The sequence below is a fragment of the Paralichthys olivaceus genome, chromosome 12 (genome assembly GCF_024713975.1).
Source record: "Paralichthys olivaceus isolate ysfri-2021 chromosome 12, ASM2471397v2, whole genome shotgun sequence".
Classification (NCBI taxonomy): domain Eukaryota; kingdom Metazoa; phylum Chordata; class Actinopteri; order Pleuronectiformes; family Paralichthyidae; genus Paralichthys; species Paralichthys olivaceus.
In genome coordinates, this window is record NC_091104.1 from 20499152 (window position 1) to 20517963 (window position 18812).

The 18812-nt window shown below is 38.9% G+C and overlaps 2 protein-coding genes across 4 annotated transcripts in view; one reads left to right on the forward strand and one right to left on the reverse strand.

The window, feature by feature from the left end:
* babam2 (BRISC and BRCA1 A complex member 2) overlaps positions 1 to 6082 on the reverse strand; it is a 75166-nt gene extending 69084 nt beyond the window's left edge. The window contains exons 1-4 of one of the 2 annotated variants that reach the window (XM_020084536.2): positions 5946 to 6082; positions 5056 to 5211; positions 4109 to 4185; positions 697 to 791 (exon numbers count right to left, since the gene is read on the reverse strand). In XM_020084536.2, the coding sequence (XP_019940095.2) occupies positions 697 to 791; positions 4109 to 4185; positions 5056 to 5192 (309 nt within the window). In that variant the 5' untranslated portion in view covers positions 5193 to 5211; positions 5946 to 6082. Of the gene's footprint in view, positions 1 to 696; positions 792 to 4108; positions 4186 to 5055; positions 5226 to 5945 lie in introns of both variants that reach the window. The other variant, XM_069536428.1, reaches the window with a different exon arrangement.
* Positions 6083 to 6197: 115 nt separating this feature from the next.
* rbks (ribokinase) overlaps positions 6198 to 18812 on the forward strand; it is a 32732-nt gene continuing 20117 nt past the window's right edge. Inside the window, exons 1-6 of one of the 2 annotated variants that reach the window (XM_069536429.1) lie at positions 6201 to 6327; positions 8717 to 8778; positions 15627 to 15759; positions 16793 to 16856; positions 17291 to 17353; positions 18174 to 18338. In XM_069536429.1, the coding sequence (XP_069392530.1) occupies positions 8720 to 8778; positions 15627 to 15759; positions 16793 to 16856; positions 17291 to 17353; positions 18174 to 18338 (484 nt within the window). In that variant the 5' untranslated portion in view covers positions 6201 to 6327; positions 8717 to 8719. Of the gene's footprint in view, positions 6328 to 8716; positions 8779 to 15626; positions 15760 to 16792; positions 16857 to 17290; positions 17354 to 18173; positions 18339 to 18812 lie in introns of both variants that reach the window. The other variant, XM_069536430.1, reaches the window with a different exon arrangement.

Here is an 18812-nt window from a genome sequence, read left to right on the forward strand (position 1 = left end):
ATAGTTAAACAGATTTGACAATATGGTAGAAAGTAAGACTATGATCCAGAAGCTCCAGAATCAGACCAGTATAGTGATACACAAGAAGACACATGCTCACAGATTATCTGGAACTCCAGATCATGTTGTAACTACTTTTTTCTCAAGCAACAGCTTGTAACGATATATAAACATTAAAACCACACCTTGTTTGAAACTCAACACTGCTGATGCAATCAGACCAGTTCTGAAACTAGACAAAACTATTTGCCAAGCCTGGATACGACTGAGTCAGCATTTTATGGTGAAATGTTAAAACATGCTTCATCGTTCTGGAAACTTAAAATGTAAGATGTTAATGTTTAAAAGTTAACTATACAACAGGTCAAATAAATGCCAAATTAGGTAGATGCCTTCTATTACCATAAACCTTGTTAGCTGCTTTTATTTTTATTGCAACCCATTATTTCCAGCTATGTTACACACCTCCAGTGAATTCAACATGTTAGTTTGCTCTGTGAAAAGGTGCATGCGTCACTGGTTCAACTCGTCCCTTGCTGGGGTCAGATCAGTGAAGTTGTGATAAGTAATTTGAAAACATCTGTCATGTCATTTCGGATCAGAGAACCATTTAATACATGTTCTCTGTAAAAATATCACATTTTGTCCTTTTAAATCTGAACAGAGAATAATGTAACCAAGAGACAAGATACTCACAGGTAGCTCTGAGGGTTCAGGGAGAAACTCAGCATCTTCTCCAAAAATAAAATCTGGAGGCAGTTCTGGATATTGTGCATTGAATATGATATCCCCTGTGAGAAAACAGGAAAACCGATTATGAGCTGATTGTTGACATCTCACATCGGCATCAACTTGTTCACATGTGTATGTGAAAATCAATTAATTTTCTGAATGTTATTGTCAAGTTTCAGGAGAATAATAATATAATAATAATCAACATTATCTGGGTCCAGTTTATTTTTGCAATATGTATTTAGGATCTTTTTTCTTTGAAATTAAGAAAATTAAGTCATTAGTAAAATTATGTAATTTACCATTAATGCAACTTAAATCATGTCAAACATGTCTATCCTGTAAAAATGTGTTTTGTGTTAAAAAAATGTAATAAAGTACACAAAAACAGTTTGGTTTTAGATTATTTATTCGAAATCTGAGTCAAGAGTAAAACACACAAGTGCTGAAATACTGCAATTATAAGTGCAGAAATTAATGCATTCAGTTAAAAAAAAAAACACGGGCAGTAAATGGCTCTTACTGAGGAAGGACAAGACATCATAACATGATCACATAACACATTTCCAGGACTGGTTCACAATGTTCTCCTATTATGTTACACAATTCTATTTGTGTGCTGCAAGACTGTTCTGTTCTGCTTTTTTTTCTTTTCTTTTTTTTTTGTGTCTTTCCAGCCACAGCATGAAGAGACAAACATACACATATGGAAGTATTTTCCCAGCGCAGAAGAGTCAAATGAGGAGAGGATGAGCTGTAAATCTGTTATAAACTACTAGAATTCTGTCAGAGGCGTACTGGCACTCATCCAGACAGAAATGGAGCTGTTTGAATCGCAACCTTGACAGGTTATAACATAAGCTTTTATATACCTCTTTGTTCGCATAGCATAAGAAGCTTCACTCCGAGGGGCAGTCTAATCACTGCATGACGTGCCTTCTCGAAGTCTCACTTCCATTCCAGCCAGACTTTTTTATTGAGGTCATGGGGGCGTAACATGTACAACAACAAAGGCCACAAATTGTTGTTTAGCACTACCAGCCACGGTGGTGAAGTGGAGGGAGCCTGGGCATGCATTAAGTGCTTAGCTCTGTGCACAGGGGGCCATGCTCATGCTTTCGCACGCCAAAAGTGGGCAGGTCCGCAAACTGGCACAGAGCAAACCCAAGGCCCTTGATTAACAAACCTTCCTCAGGCCAAAGCGCAGGAAAGTCTAGCGACTAGTGCAGCAGCTGCACACATGTTATATACCAAGCCAGGATACCAGCGAACTGTTTCCCTGTGTTGTTGTTTTTTTGAAGCTTTCAGGTTTCTGCATTTTACATGGCTAGTACAGTGCCTGTTCTAAGCCTCCCTGTTTGTAATAAGCGGTTTGCTTAGTCTGTGGTGATGCAACTTCAGGATTATTCTTTGTCATTAGTGAGTCCTCCTCATACAGTTCTACAATGTCACTTTGTGTTCATCCTACCTGGCTTATCTGCTGTGACGATTTTATAGTCAATGTTTTTCATCAAATGAAACTCAGTTTGTTTTATTAATGTTCACTTGTGTGGTTTAAATACGTTTTTTAAACATTTCATGTTGGCGAATTGTAGAGGTCTGTTAAGCAATTGACATAATCAAGTATAATTCAGCTCAATATGAAGCATTGCAGCAACAATAACACAGACAGACATACGATAAACAAACTCAAATTTTACATAAATGTTTAATTTTCCGTAATCTGGCCACCCCATCATTATTCATGTGTTTTACAAGAACATCACAACATTTTCAGAAAGAACTGAATGCTGCTATCACCCAGATGTTGATGGGTAAACTACTGTGTTGCATGTTCTTACACCTTATCTCAAATATACATTACTCAAATCTAGCCACAACATCCTGATCCGTCACAACCATTACTGCACAGAGAGATAATTTAGAAAATTGCGCAAATGGAACAAATCCTACTTCCCCTAAAAAACCTCAGGTTACCCCCCCCCCCCCCCCAAGCACGGCCACACTGCCACGTTGCACCAAACGTCAGAGACAACCAGACAGAACTTAATGAACATGAATTTGCTCTGCTCCAACGTTGTCAGGCAGCTTGAAAGCCATCAACTGAAGCTTGTGGACATATTTATACTTATATTTATGATTTAAACCTGCAAATTTAACCAGTGAAAACATTCCATTGAAAAGCCAATGAAATGAGAAGGCATCTGTTCAAAGAACTTGTGAGTAACTCATCCACCACTAAAACCTGATTCACCTATCAAGCTGACAGATTTGGCATGCACCGCTAACTGCACTTGTGAAGTGGTTGAGAATATGAGTTGCAGACAGGGAGATGATGATGACTGAAAATACATGAAACAATACGTGCAAATGACTTTATAATCATGTGCTTTTAATGAGCTCTATACAAAACAGTATTTTATGCTCATGAGGGGAATCAGTTCATCAGAGATTCGTTGACCCCAAAATTAGTCAAGTACAATAAAGATGACAAATGAACTTGCAAAGAATTCCTAGGTAGAGTGGAGAGATGAAAACTGATCTTGTGTAGACATGGGCCTGATGTGGGTCTTGTGAGTCACTATAATTACAGTAAAAGCTAGTTAAAATAATTCTATTCTGAATGACGTTCATAAAGGAAGGTGTCTGATGTGGGCACTTGATACAGAAATTAGATATTGTTCCAGTAAATGTTCAGTGACAAAATCAACATGGTGTTACTGTTATCATTTAACTGGTTAAGAAAGCGCCCTTATCAGAAAAATATTCATCATGTTTTGTAGTTGAGCTGTTCCTGTGGGTGCTTTTTGTCGTACTGCTTGCCAAGTTGCTAAACAGTAACAAAGCATTCATATGGTGAAGTTCAGTTAATAATGATTTTATTTAAATGATACATAATGTTTGTGTGTTCTATTTATCGACAATAAGTCTTTATCCTGCTTCTTTGCATAGCCCTGAATACGTGTTTAGAAATCTTTTTTATTATTTCAAATATCTGGTGTTGATGGCTTCAGCCGAAAGCACCTCTTTTCTTTCAACTCACCAACTGTGAAAACAAGATGGTCTTTCTATACTGACAACATTGATTATCTGGAATAAAATGAATGCAGCACTTTTCTATTCAAAGTACAGGTTTGACATTTTAGTACCTGAGCAGAGGGCAACCTTTAAACAGAAATGCAGATAGAGCTTACATTCTATATTAAATAGAAACAGTCCAAGAGTCTTATTCTAAAACAACAGAAAGCCTTAACTGACTATTGATGATTATTCATTTAACCAACATATTCATTATTATTCATTTAACCAACATTAGATGATATGATTTTCTGAAAATGGCAAAAAATTAAGGAGAGTGAGTGACTGGCTTACTTACATTTTAGTGTTTCTCCAGCATAGGGGATGTGAAGTTTGAAGCGATCACAACAGGGACCAGGAGTCAGAGATGTGCATCTGAACATGAGGATTAATGAAGACAGCAAAGACAGGTCAGCAAGCACAGTCGACCATAAATGTTTAACGCATGAAAACATCCAGATTTAGACTGATCTAATCACATAATATTATTTTAAAAAACGATGCAAACTTAAAACTTTGTTCTTCACAGCCTCATTACACTGCCTTCTTTTTAGATCACATCCAGTTTACAACTTACTAGAGAGATGATGAACAGTAATTTCTTTTTGGCACAGATCTAAACTGAAACAAGCTCAATAAATCTTTGAATGATCAATATTTTGGCCAGAGATACTGTACCCTGGTACATGATTGTCATCATGTCATCCAGTACAGCCACATCTATAACAAAGCTGTCATTACAGATATCTCCATTATCCCACTGTATGTGTCAGGAGTTGATATGTGTGAAATTGTTGTAGACAACATATATGAGATATATGAGAATAACTAGATGTAAATATTCCAAGACTCGGCTTATGAACCTCTAAAAACTGATTGTTGAGCATTTTGGTAAGATGTGAAATATAATCCAGTCCCTGTATTTGTAATAATACTGAAATTGTGCTTTTATAATATCGTAATAACAAATTTATCAGATAAATGTTTCTATCAGCATTAAAAGGGCAATCTTACATCTAACATGAATTCAGCAACTGTGGCTAAGTGTTACTATCGATAAATTGCCCCAAAACAAAATTGATATCTATGAACGATGGCCTTGACATACAGACATAGTATTATCATGTAGAGTCCTGATGCATTGAGGACTACTGAGGTTACACAAAAAATACTTTCAAAACTACCCCCTCAGCTGTAGGTCCTGTGTTTCAGGTGGGGAACCTTGAGCGCAGAGCTAAACCTCACCCAGTTTTGAGGTCTGTGACACGGAGAGAGTTTGTGGAGTCCAGTCCCACTCGGCCGTTCCTCACCACGCTGCACAGCAAGGGCCGCAGCTCAGGTGAGATCCGGTGCAGTGCGACCTCAGGGGACATGTTATTCATTGTATCCGCTCTGTGGAGTCTGTGGAGATACAGCTGTGCTTTAAAGTTACAGTGTGTAGAATTTTGTGATATCTGGTGTTGAAATTGCATGTCGCAGCTGAGCACCCCTCACCTCACCCTCTAATTCCAAACATGAAAAATAAACTGTGGTAGCTTCAGTTGAAAAGCTATTACGTGTTTTATCACAAAACTATTTTGCAATGCAAAAGCATATGTTTGTGCTGAACAGTCAGAGGACGTGTGCTACACCACGTAGGTCACTTATATCTGATATTTCCTGGTGTTGTGGAATTTTTTCGTATGCGCGTCAGAATCCTTTTCCTGTTTTGCAATTTAAATATCTGGCGCAAGTTTATTCTTACGTCTTAAACAAATTCCATTCACTGTGATGTTCCTGAAATGTGGGGATTATATAATCTTTTAGGGACCCAGACATTTCATGAGCAGACAGTTTACTCCTTAACATAAAAAGGCCCGTACACTAAGTGAATACATTGTGTGGAAAATACATAATGTTGCACTACTATACATCAGTGCTCTGCACCTCTGTTGCAGTTATTTCACGGTGAATAGATCAGCACGCCACAGTTTAAATCAGGATGTCAATGCTCGTAAGCTTCGTTTAGTTAGCCACTATTAGCTTACCAGAGAATGAGGCGTCAAATTGCCCCAGTTTAAGCTTTTAGCTTTCCCCAAATAAACCCTGTTCATTATTGTGAGCTGAAATACATCACTGAGAGTGTGTTAGAATACCTGAAACAGCAGGAAGTCAGACCATTTGAGCGTTTACTCCAATGTTTACTTCATGCTCTCAAAGTTTCCGGTACATCTTGTTTGGGTCCTGTAGATGGCCCCGCGCTTAGCTGTCTGTAATAATGCCTGCTCGCACAATGGGCGTTTTTATTCACAGAGTAAAATAATATTCAGTTATATATGACTTATAAAGGATTTGTAGTTCGGCATTATCATACAATAACGATCTGAATCAATACTCAATGTGTATACGCTGATTTGGTGACGATAACGGGTCTGGCAATGACCACAACGATACACAGGTCGAACCTGGCTTTTTTTCTAACGTCACTGTCAATAGTGAGTGTTCAGTTCCTGTGCAGGAGTAAAGTTTCATCTGCAGGTAATTACTGTGTCGCATTCCTCAACAACACTCTGACTCCACTCAATGGATCTGACTTAAACTGAGCTGAAACTAGTTACCATTGAGTTGTTACATTCAATTCCTCCATGATCATGATATGTGAGGAGCTATAAAGCAGGAGTGACTGCACACGTAGGCGTGTTGATCAATGTCTACACACTTAGGTATGGTCTGATTCGTCACCTGGACAGATTTGCATGCAAAGCACATTACATTTATAAAGCAGGAGTAAAGCTAGTTATTAATTCTAAAAAGGTAAACCCAGGATATAAATATTGATCATGTATTGTGCAAACACAGTGAGGAGGTATAACACATAACTGATCCACCTCTGTTTCATGAAATGCTAAGTGTTTGTGAAGTGTAACAAACCTGCTGTACATGTCATACACAGTATGTAACAAATGAGTTTCAAAGTGGAAGTAACTAAAAGAGTAAGAAAGTATATGCATATGCATAGTATATGCATCAACAATGTAACAGCATAAGGTTATGTATTTAGATTTATAATACTTAGAAAAAGTAATAAAGTACCCACTTTAAGTGATAAGGTATTAGCTTACCTTCTGTAGTTATGTAAGTGAGTTTATAATTATGTTATTTCCCCATATACAGATATTGCTTTCTTTCTTGTAAAGAAACAATTATTGACTTAGCCAAAAGAAATTGTATAATGCCTGAATTTTTTTGGTACAACTACGATGCGACAAAATGTTTGGCCAACAGAGTGAACAGGTGTCCGGTTTTTAAAAAAATGACCAAACATACTGAAAAATGTTCAAGGTGTAATGTGAATTTTTACCTGAAATGTATTAGTTCTTCATAAACAGAATAGCTGTCTATAATAAAGTAAAATAAAAAATGTGGACAAAGCCACAAACAAATGTCTGAGTACCGACAGTAAGACTTGTGGTGTTTCCAAAGAGAGCAGCTGGTCTGATTCATAACTGGGAATTTCCCCATCTTGGGAGTGATTCAGAAAAACCTCCTAAAGTAACAGAGGAGAGACAGCCAAGGCAATCAGTTATCATCCAATCATCACTGATTCCGTTCAATCAATGACATGAGGGACTGATCTATTGGACATTCAGATATAGTGTAGTTTTCTTGTATTTTTAAATGGTAAGAAAAATATGACACTGACACCTTTTACAATGTGGGTGTGTGTGTGTGTGTGTGTGTGTGCGTGTGCATGTGCGTGTGTCAGGGGATGGGGTAGAATGACTGTAAAAGAGGTAGTCTGTGATTATAGTCATTATCTGAACTTCTGAAAAGCATTTTTCAATATTTATGGTCATATCATTGTAATAACAATCATTATCCTGTTAAGACTGGACTGTGTAGTCAGATTTAGGGAGAACATGTAATCTTAGAAGTTTTTTTAAATGAGTCCAACAACCATATCCCTGAATTTCTTTAGAATTTTGCTGAAACTCCGCTGCATCCATTGTGTGCAACTTTTAACTGCATTTAGATTAAAATGTGCCAAGGTATGCCTATGACTCTGTTCAATTAGTCACACAAATGTGGGTGACAAGTTTTAAATCATCGCTTCACTCATTCATTTGGCTCATACAGTGAAGTGTTTCTTGCTTGAGGCTGAGTGAAACCTCTGGTTAAGCTGAAGCTAATGTGTAATGGTTAAACACATTTTACATTAAGCTGTATGTGCAAACACTTGTCCGGGTTGGTCAGCCGCTGTGTGATAATTCAGCTTCAAAATTCAACCAGCGAGGAAGAATCTTAAGAGGGCTCCCTGCTGTTTCGAGTGATTGGACAATGCAAATCTCATAATGTTCTCCTTCAGTCAAGATGTGGAGGGTTCTAGGCTGGTTTTCCTTTTTGGGAAGACAATATGCTGCGAGATGTAGGAGAGAGAATTGAGCCATCCTACAGCCAGCGGCCAGGCTTTCCAAGTCTTCCACTGCCTAGGAAGAGATTTGAGGAGATTAACACACTAGCATTAGCTCCGATACAGGCTGAGGATTGAATTAATTAAAGACTTTGCTGGGCTGCAGTGTGTTCACGTGGTGCAGCATTGAAATGCCTCCACCCTTCTTCCACCCCCAATAAGATTGGAACCTGTCCAACTTAGCCAGCGATGAATGCTCTATTTTTACCTTCCTTCCTTGTTTCACTTGAGCTCATGCTAATGTGGGAGATAAATAATATCAAGTGATTTTTGTTTGGCGGCTGTAGGGAAACTAGTTTCCATATTTTGCCTGAAATACCCCTGAGGGGTCCGTCGTGCTTTAAATTGTGTCCTCGTTTATGAATAGGTTTCCACAGGAAAGGCAGGATGAATGTTGAGAAATTCAAGAATGAGTGCTGTAACCATAGAAATAACACAAATGTGTGTCTTAATCAGATCATGACCGACGAGGCTTTTGATGTGATGGTGGTTGGCTCCTGTATGACTGACTTAGTGAGGTGAGTAAATTTAGCCCTTATTTAACCTTGTCTCCTGAAACGCTACTAGCAAGTGTATCAAGCTGTGTCAGTACTGTGCTCTTTGAAATAACCTTAGATCAACCTTATATTATCTGAGAAGGTAGAGCAGAGAATCTCAAGCTAAATCTGGTTCAGGAAACTCCTCTGCTTCCTCAGGTGGGCCCAACAGGATGCGGCACATTGGGCAAATCGTCATTGCCATATTAGGACATGTGCTTCAAAATGTAAAACACAGTTTCTCAACATTTGAGTGAGGTTTGGTCATAGGTTGGAAGATGTTTCTAACATGGATTTGTTTTTGATAGTAAATACGTTGAATTGTTTTTAAATGTGTATTAATCTGTGTATATAATCATCTCTATGAATTATTTTTAATATTTCAGTTTTTCAGGACCAATGATCGTTTCTTCAGTCCAGTGGTTTTCACTGCAAAATGGTCCAGAGATAAATATGAAGGATCAAGAGATTATTTAAGGGAGAAGAAAAGAAAAGGAAATATTTGTGAAGTAAAATAATTTGCTCAAGTTTATGCCTATAACATAACTTCAATTGAAACCTCCAAATTCCAAGTTAAACTTTTTAAAAATGTCCACACATGGTCAAAGGGTTTTATGAAAGGTCACAGCTGGACATTGCTACGTTTTAAAGGGCCACTAACAAAAGAAAATCAGAAATCTTGTTTTAATTGATACAGTTTTATTTCAGGGGCGCTCACACAGACTAGATATAAAATGGACGACATAGACATAAATCCACGTTATCGGAGGGACATGAAATTAAAAAGTCAGGTTTCTGTCATTTGAGGCCGTTCTTATCACACTGACGTATGTTCAAATCAAGTGATTGGTTTTAATTAGTTATTTTCTTATGAAAAGGGGGTAAAAGCACTATGATTAAAAGTTAAGACTGACTCATGATTGGTCGATTGGATGAAGTTGACTTCACTACTGTGGCTCTTACCCTGCTGCACAGCTTTTGGCTCCAAATTCGCAAGATGGCAGTATTCATATCCAGGACATTTTGGCTTCATTCCTACATAGTGGGAGGAAGTGGAGATGCATTGTCCATTTTTATACTCAGTCTATGGTTAGCCTCATCCTAAAAGCCTTTTGTCTTGTATGTTTCAAAAGTTACAGTGACTTTCAAAACCTTTTTCATTGCAAACTGTATTGGGTCCTGCACGAGGATAGAGAGTACAACAAGCATAGCAACAGTAAGAGAGGTTGGGCGTAGCTGTCAATTGTCTATGTCTTTGTCTTTATTTCCCTTTATTATTTTTAACCACCTCAACCACTTTTTTCCTTCAGGGGTTTTATTTAGGCTTATGGAAAATATGCCATAAGGGCTGTTGGGTGTTTTCCATCATGGTTTGAAAAGGTCAACAATTCCTGTCTGCACAAGAATATAGAGGAAGTGGTCTGTAGTTAGATGATGCTGCTGCATTTCAGTAATTCAAGACGAAAAGCCCAAAATGCTGTGGTGAACATTTGTAGTGTAGTGGTCCAAAATATGTTTGGCCATTAGTCCTAAAAATGAATCTGTTTTAGAAATCCATTAAATTTGAAAACACTTAACCTTCAGATGCACAAATAGTTTTCCAGGATACCTAAGCTGCTGTTAATGAAATTAGTTGCTGTTTGTAAATCAAATCATTAATGTCATCATTGACAGATAATTCAAGTGTGATCATCATACCATAATACAGATTCCTAAGAAGTGTGGTGATGATGTGGTGTAATAACTGCTTACTGTAGTGTCAGTGTTGCATCATCTTTATACATGGTAAGATTTCTTGAGCCAAGTAGGATCCATTCCCACAAGTTGTTAGTCATCAATACCAGCACAATGGGTCAGCTGAAAACAATATGTCACTGTCGTTTACCATAACCCTGAATGACACAATCTCAAAAGACACACAAAGTAAATACAGTGTCAAAAATATTTGTGGGCTCCAGCCAACTAAATGTCATCTGTCAGCGTGAAGAAATGTGTTTGTTTAGCTTGTGGGATAGTTTGTCATACAGAAAATAATTGTCACCTGGGCGTCAGCAAATTGAGATCTGAATAAACTCAATCTGTGCTGCAGGTTGAAATGTTTAATGGCATTTTTGTAGGAGCACACACTCTTGTTCAACTCGTCGCATTTTAGTTTGTGCAAACAGTTGCACAAGTCTTCACTGATCAAAAACATATGCCTTCTTTTTTTGGGGGTGGGGGGGGGGGGCGCATTTATTTTGTTGCTCATTAGCAATTCAACCAATGAGTCTCTGCTTTGAAGGGCAGGAGTTGTCAATTAAGACCTTAACAAGCTAACGGGAAATGGCCTGTTTTTGGCAAGTGTTTGTGTGTGTGTGTTGGGTTGGGGCTTTTTGGATGGAGGTCAGAATGTGGATAGGGGAGGGTAGTTGGAATCCATTTGCAGCCCTTCAAAGTGACATGCATGGCTTTGAAGTTAGAAATCCAGTTGTCTTGAAAAGCCAGTGTTTGGATGGTGGTACAGTTCTACTGACAGGAATGAGTACACACATGCATGCACACACACACACACACACACACACACACACACACACACACACACACTCTCTCTCTCTCTCTGCTCCAGTGTTACTGCATAAACTCTCAAGTCTAACACAGATCTCTATACTGTTTTCTTATAATTGTATCGGGCAGGCTGTCCAGCAAACTGTGCTGTTATTTTTACAGCATGTTGTTCGGTGGGTTGTGTTAAACTATCTGAGGAGGAGCACAGCTTCCCAAGCTTTCAACTCTTTCTTCTCAAAGCCATACAGTGCCCCCTACTGCCACAGCCTTCTGAGTGGAGACACTTTTCACCTGCTCGTTGAAACAACAAGTCACAAATTATGAAAGTTCAGGAACTCATATTTCTTTGTTTAATTGTTTCTCAAAGGAGCCCTCAGTACATAATGCCAGTTACCAATTTAGTCATTGATTCTCTTCAATCATCAAAAATCCTAAATTATATTAAAAAATAAAGGTTGGTTCCCCAGACAATATATGGACCAAATGATGAATCAGTGCATTTAGAAAATAATCAGTAAATTGTCAAATACTGAAAATGTTGGTTAGTTGCATGTGTAGTCATAATTACTGTCGCTGCAGTGTTTCAATCCTAAATGCTCCCATGTTTTAGTGCAGTAGTTCCCAGTCTGGAACCATTTAAAATGAAAGGGATGCCAACGCCTTGGTCACAACACACTAGTGACCATACCACATGATTTTCCCTTCTTAAGTTGTTTTAATGAGAGAGAAACATCTGTAAACTAAAAAAAGTTAAACAAAGCTATGATGTTTGATATGTTAATAACTGGCTGATTATATCCCCTGAGATATATGCTGTTCCTGACCACCGAGGGAATAACGGCAGACCAACAAATGCTCTGACCAACAAAAAATTAAACGCCCACGTGCTACTCTGACACTGCACCTCTTGTTCGCAAAGGAGCTGACAGTGTCCATGTAAATACAGTGTGCTGTCGACCTGCCCTTTGTTAAGTCCCCTCACCTTGTCCTGTTTTACTGGAGCCTCCACTGCAGAGACCTTCATGGATGAGGAAAATTATACTAGATGAAAACAAATGGACTTCATGGACTTGGAAAAAAGTACTTGTCCGAGTAATAACATTTGCTGTTGGCTATCACAATTAAACTCTTTTTGTGTTTTTGTGTGTGTGTGTTCTTGTTTAACTCGAGCTCAGTCTTTGTGTCTTATTATGCAAGTGGTAAGTTGACTTTGGAGGTTGTGTTTGAAACAGGAAAGACTAGCACTTGGAACTTCAAGGAAAACAGTGTTTCAATTTGCTTTTGTCCTCCTATACTTCCCCTTGCTGCTCACCAGCAGCTGAGGAATGGCTTTAATAGAGACCGAGAGGGAAACAAGAGAGCGGCAGCCTTAAAGCAAACACTTCACGTCACTGAACACCTGCGTTGGGTCTTTTGGTTCCGTGAGAGAAAATGCAACTTTAGCACATAACTGCCCTGTTTGTTTGGTGCACTCACCACAGACAACAATAGTCAAGTGTCTCTCTGGGAATGAAGAAACGTGGGTGGGTTTATTTAAGAATTTGGAAATGTGTTTATCTTACCTGCCAGTTATCCGGCTTCAGGTGGCTGTCAGCCAAAAAGTGGAGTCATTAGGTAAAAACCTTGTGCTGTCAGTTGGACAAAGGTTGTGCTATGAATATCTTAATAGTTGTCATCATGAACATTCAAATGTCAAGGCCAATCGTGGAAAAGCAGCAGATCAGTTTCCTGGTCATTTTACAAATAAAGAAGTGTCTTGCACTATAGGCTGTTGGTAATCTAATTTTTTCTGTACTTTGTTAGGTAAGATTGACCATAAAGTATTTCAGGGCGACAAAGCAACTATGAAAACATTATTCAGGCCTTTAAACTTGCTTTTCTTATGACATTTAGATGATGATTGATAGTTAGCTTAGCTTAGCCTGGCACCAAGACTGAGAGGAGTAAACAGCTTGCCATGATTTGTCCAAAATTAACAAATCAGCACTTCGAATGAACTAATTAGCATGTTTTATATTTTTTGGTTGATGCATATGAAAACAGAAGGTACACACATTTTGTGTGTCTGTGTTTTGTCTGGATTTACAGTTTTTATCATCCCAAATCTGACAACCTCATGTTAAACAACTGAGCCAGCCCCCTGGTAAAAAGTACACAGAATGTCAAAAGGAGCTGATGTGAGAACACACCCGGAGAACCTCCACAGAATTCACTGGGAGGAGTGGGGGTGTTGCTGAAGTTCCTTGAGACAGATCCAAAATAACAAAACAAAACGAAAACAAATATCTGCAAATTAAAAAGCAGTGACACACACGTAGAAGACACCAACAAAGATGTCAAGAGAGCTTTTGGTGTAGAATTATTTTTGTTACGTCCTGGACAGTCATCGGTCTTTGTCAGTGGATCTTTTTTGTCTTTGCTGTATTTTTGTGGTATTTTCTGTTTTGAGTGTCAACTTTGTTTTTTGTAGTGTTTTTTAGCCAAACTGTTACTGGTAGTCTATCATCTAAATGATTTCTACTGTATGTGTGGACAAAAGTAATTTTCCTCACTGACAAGAAACAATCAGCCTCCAAAACATATATAACAATAAATAATAGATATATAGATTACTTTATTGATCCCTGGAGGGAAATTAGATTGTCATAGCAGCCAGTTATATCAAAATACAATAAAACACAAGGTAAAAATACTCCAAAAAGGAATAGCAAATACACAAGGTGCAGTGGAAGTCCAATACACACTTAAAATATGACACACTGATGAAATTATGAAAATGTAAATAATAATAATAATATTGACAAACCTTATTATTGTTAACGTTCTCATGATTTCATCAGTATGTTATCACCACCATTCTTTGCACACCAGTATCATACCTTCCTGTGCAGGATTGTGCGTGCAAGCACATCTTTTCCACCAAGAGTCACAGGGGTGACACAGAGAGGAAAGAGTTTGTTAGACAGCTGCATCAAGGAGCAGAATAGGTAAATGTGTGTGTGAATGTGTGTGTGCGTATTTACATGTGTACAACCTTTGTTCCGTTTCCTTCTTACCACATTTTAGCCTCGCTGACCCTACATCCTGTTATAGCTTCGGGCATTTTAGTGTTTTTTTCACACGCCGGTGTAAAAACAGACGCATTTATAACCACCGCCAGTGTTTGCCACCAGCGTCTCAGTTACTGGAAATCCTGGGATTGAGTGAACTTACTGTAATAGCACACCTGCCACAAACACACTGTGTTTCTCTCACACACACACACACACACACACACAGGCATAAAAAAGAGCAACAGCAGGGTGAAAAACAAGTTTATGACAACATTTTGCCATCCGCAACCCGTTGGCCTTGTGCAGTGCTGGTCTGGGGCCAAACCACAGTGTCTTGACGTATGGTATGAAGCTGTCTCTAGCCTCCCCCACTTCACACAACCCCATGTTAATCACCATCAACCTGGCTCTGTGATTGGAGGAATTAGGGAACAGACAGGTCCTCCTTAGGGTACCCACCTGTGGCATGTCAACCTTGAGGGGAGTGGCAGGACTTAACCTAACCCCGATGACTCAGGCGTGACTGGTGTGGGCAATGTCAAGTTGAGACATCTGTTGGCTTAGGTGGTTGCGTCATTTGTGAATTTGGAGACACTTTTATTGGTATATCTACCTGAATGTTTGGATAAAACATCTACCCTACTTTTTATAGTGGTGAGGAAATATTTTCAGTTGTTTTTTGCGTTATCTGTTTGTGTTTTGAAAGCGGATGTTATATTTAAGTGTTAGAAATGGCAGGGGAAAAACACTCAAGGAGAAAAGTTCCCTATGCCCAATGCGGAAAGGTTTGCTTTGTTGACCTCTCAGTGAAAGACCTACACATGACCAAAAGATATAATCCTCTGCAGACTCCACACAAGACTCTTGTTTGTGTGTGTTTAAGCACATTTTTCCAGTGATAAATAAATAGCTTAACCGGGGAAGGATTCGGCCCTGAAGGGTTGTCTTCACATTTTGACATCTCCCTTTACTCCTTGCTTTCAATGCAGAACACTCACAATGCCAAAAAAAGCAGAAACATTTGTCAAAGTTTGATGGAAGATGTTCAAACTTTTATCTGCAGTGTGAAGAACTGTTGAGGTGAATAAAAGCAAATTCTAATACAAAAGCACGGCAAAGAATTCCTTTACAAAGAGGACACTTAATTTTTTTGTTCCTTAAATCCCATGAGGTTCTTTTTGTCAGTGTGTATGCCTTAAAATTGTGCAAATGTTTTTGTTTATTTTTCCTCAGCCAAGCACCAAGGCTACCCAAACCGGGAGAAACCATCCATGGTCACAAATTCTTCATCGGCTTTGGAGGAAAGGGTGCCAACCAGTGCATACAGGCTGCGAGACTGGGGGCCAAAACCACCATGGTCTGCAAGGTACCACAGCTGCAACATTACGCTGCTGATTTGCTGTATCAGTTTGTGTTGGAGTGTTTGTTCATTTGCATGCCAGCTCAAATATGTGTTTCCTTAGAAAAAAAAGATTTTTTTGCCCGTCTAACCTTTGGCTAATCCGCGTCTTACTCAGTAAGAATAATCAACTATCAGCTACAACAGTCCACCAACTAGTTAACAACTCCTCAAAACCTTCTAGCTTCATTCACACTTTTCATTTTACCACATCAACTCTTTGTGCCTCATTTTCTCTTGATCAATACCATACCGCATGCATACGCCCACCCACACTTGCGCGCCTTCAAACAAGGCTATTCCCATACCATACAACCCAGTGTCTCCAATCACTAAGCTTAGTGTGGCCTTTCAACCTGAGCACTAACGCACCAAAGCCCCACCTCTGTCAGAACAAAGAGGCCCGATCGATAACAACCCAGTGCACAAGGAGCTCTCCGGGCATGGGGAGAACCCAAAAATAGACAACCCGGGCTTGTCAAAAACATCCAAGACAGATTGCCGCTCTTCAAAGAGAATGGGGCCAAGCAGCCAATACCAGTCCAACCAGTTATCACAGGCAGCTAGAAGTGCCCGCATTTTGGCACGTTTTTTAAAAAGCGTGGGTTCGAAGTAGGCGCCTCGGGGCAAGGTGGGGACCCCTTCCACAACCCAAAGTAGCTACAGATGTGGACATCCCAGTGCGGATCAGGGGATGTGTGGAAGGAGGGAAAGAAAACGATAGCGAGGTGGGCATGAGGAGGCGTGAAGGCGGGGTTATCTTGTCTTCAAGGCTTGGCGCAGCTGGTCGTGTGTTTACGCGTGTGTGCGTTTGTCGACTTTGTGTGTTCGTCTTTGCACATTTTCGGCGGCGGCACCATGCCAGTATTCTGGCAGGGCACAGGAAAATCCAACCCAACTGAGATTTGAGTATACCACTTTTCAAAAGTTGCCGCTAACCAAGTCTGACCCCGCTTGATACTCTCTTTGTTCTAATCGTTTTGCCTTCAATGTTTTCTAGGTTGGTAAAGACTTCTTTGGAGACAATTACATCCAGAATTTCAAGGACAATGGCGTACACACAGGTAAGATGGATTTCCTCTTTGCCTCTCATGCTAAATTGGTTCCCATTTTCATGTTGCACGACGCAAGGTTTTTTTAGTCTGCATTTCGTTGATTCTTACTCAGCTACTCTGGGCTTTTTGATACACTGGAAAGTCTGTATATTGTTATTGTCGCTGATTTAAACCATTTGAATTAGTTTGAATTAAAGTTTTCAAAAGTTCAGTTGCATCACATATTCCACGATGTTTGTGGCCTCTCTCATTATAGCCAAAAAACAGGGACCTGTTCTAAATGCACTCAATGAATTAACAGGGATTTTGTTATGACTTTTTGTTTTTTAGAGGTGTGTTTCACAAAGTGACAGAAAAGCAACAAACTTCTTTTTGCAGGAAAAGCAAAAAAGGCATACATTTTCAAACTGTCTCTTTCTTTTCATATTTCTTGTCTGTCTCAGACTTTGTAGGTCAGGCATCTGACGCAGCCACAGGAGCTGCCTCAATCATCGTAAATGACGCAGGTAAATGCTTTGGTCTGCATCATACATTTCATAGAAATGGTTGCATGTTGTGCACACTTAACCAAAAGAGCAGGTGTTGTAAGTCCACTATTTCTGGCTATTACACACACACATGCACACGCACTGTACACCAATGTATTCAGTTCCACCATTGACTCACTGCTTAAGTGAGTGTAATCACCAGATACACACACACACACACACGCACACGCACACACACACGTCCTTGAACCGAAATGCTTCAGTGCACCAAACCATCCTGAGTATCCACAGGTTCAATCTGCTGCAGGCCGAGCCTTTCACACAGTGAGCAATTTCTGTCAAGTAGCGAATACAGTCAGATGATGTAAGACGTACCTGACATGTGAAGACGCTTTTTTCAATTAAATAAAATGTGTCTAGCTAACTCTTGAAGGTAATATTCTAATGATGACTATAGTATACAGTATATATATATACTAAATATAATATATTAGCCTATATAACCAGGTATTAAAGTCATCTTTGCAATAACATTGGGGATATTATCATAAAATGTTATATATATATATATATAATCTGTTATACACTATATTATCATTATAATAACATATATAATATTAATACATTTAAATAAAAAATCCTTTGACACTATATACACTGAACAGATGCAGGAAAATCCGTACAAAGTACTAACCCCCAAATGTAACTCTGCGGTTACCACAGTTAATTCCATAAATGCTAAAGTTAATACCAAATGTGGACTTTGTATTTCCCATAGAATCTCACATTGACTGTTGTCATTTCTTCTCATGTCTCTTGTTTCTGTGTCCATGGTCAGGTGAGAATGTCATTGTGATTGTGGCCGGTGCCAACATGCTGCTGGGCAGTCAGGAGCTACAGGACGCTCTTCCAGCCATCAGTCATGCAAAAGTACTGGTGTGCCAGCTGGAGATCAGTCCACAGACTTCCTTATCTGCACTTTGCATGGCTCAGGAAAACAAAGGTCGGTGTGTGTCTCTGTTCTGTGTGTCGTGGTGTTTCAAAAACATGTGCAGGTCTTTGTGAAGCTATAAAGTTACTCTAATCAAATACAGAATAGGAAGAAATATTTGCATCCCAGTGACTGTTTATTTTGTTTATGTTTTTATGTCTTTAAAGGCTCAATCACTCCTTTGTTTGACCATAGAACAAATATATATATACAGCATATAGTTAAACTTTGTAATTTTTGGGCGGATTATCTTTTACATTTTTAATTTTAATTCTTTTAATATTTATATTTGTGTATGTAAGTTAAGTATACTTTAAACTTCCAATTTGCCTTAGGGATAAAAAAACTCTGCTCGTATAGGTTCTGGCACTGTTCAGGCGCTGGAACCGTTTTAAAAGCATTGATTTAGCACCAGTATTTTAAAAAGCTCAAATGATACCAAAACCTGATTCACAGAAAAAAGCCTGATGTTATTAGTGGGTGTTA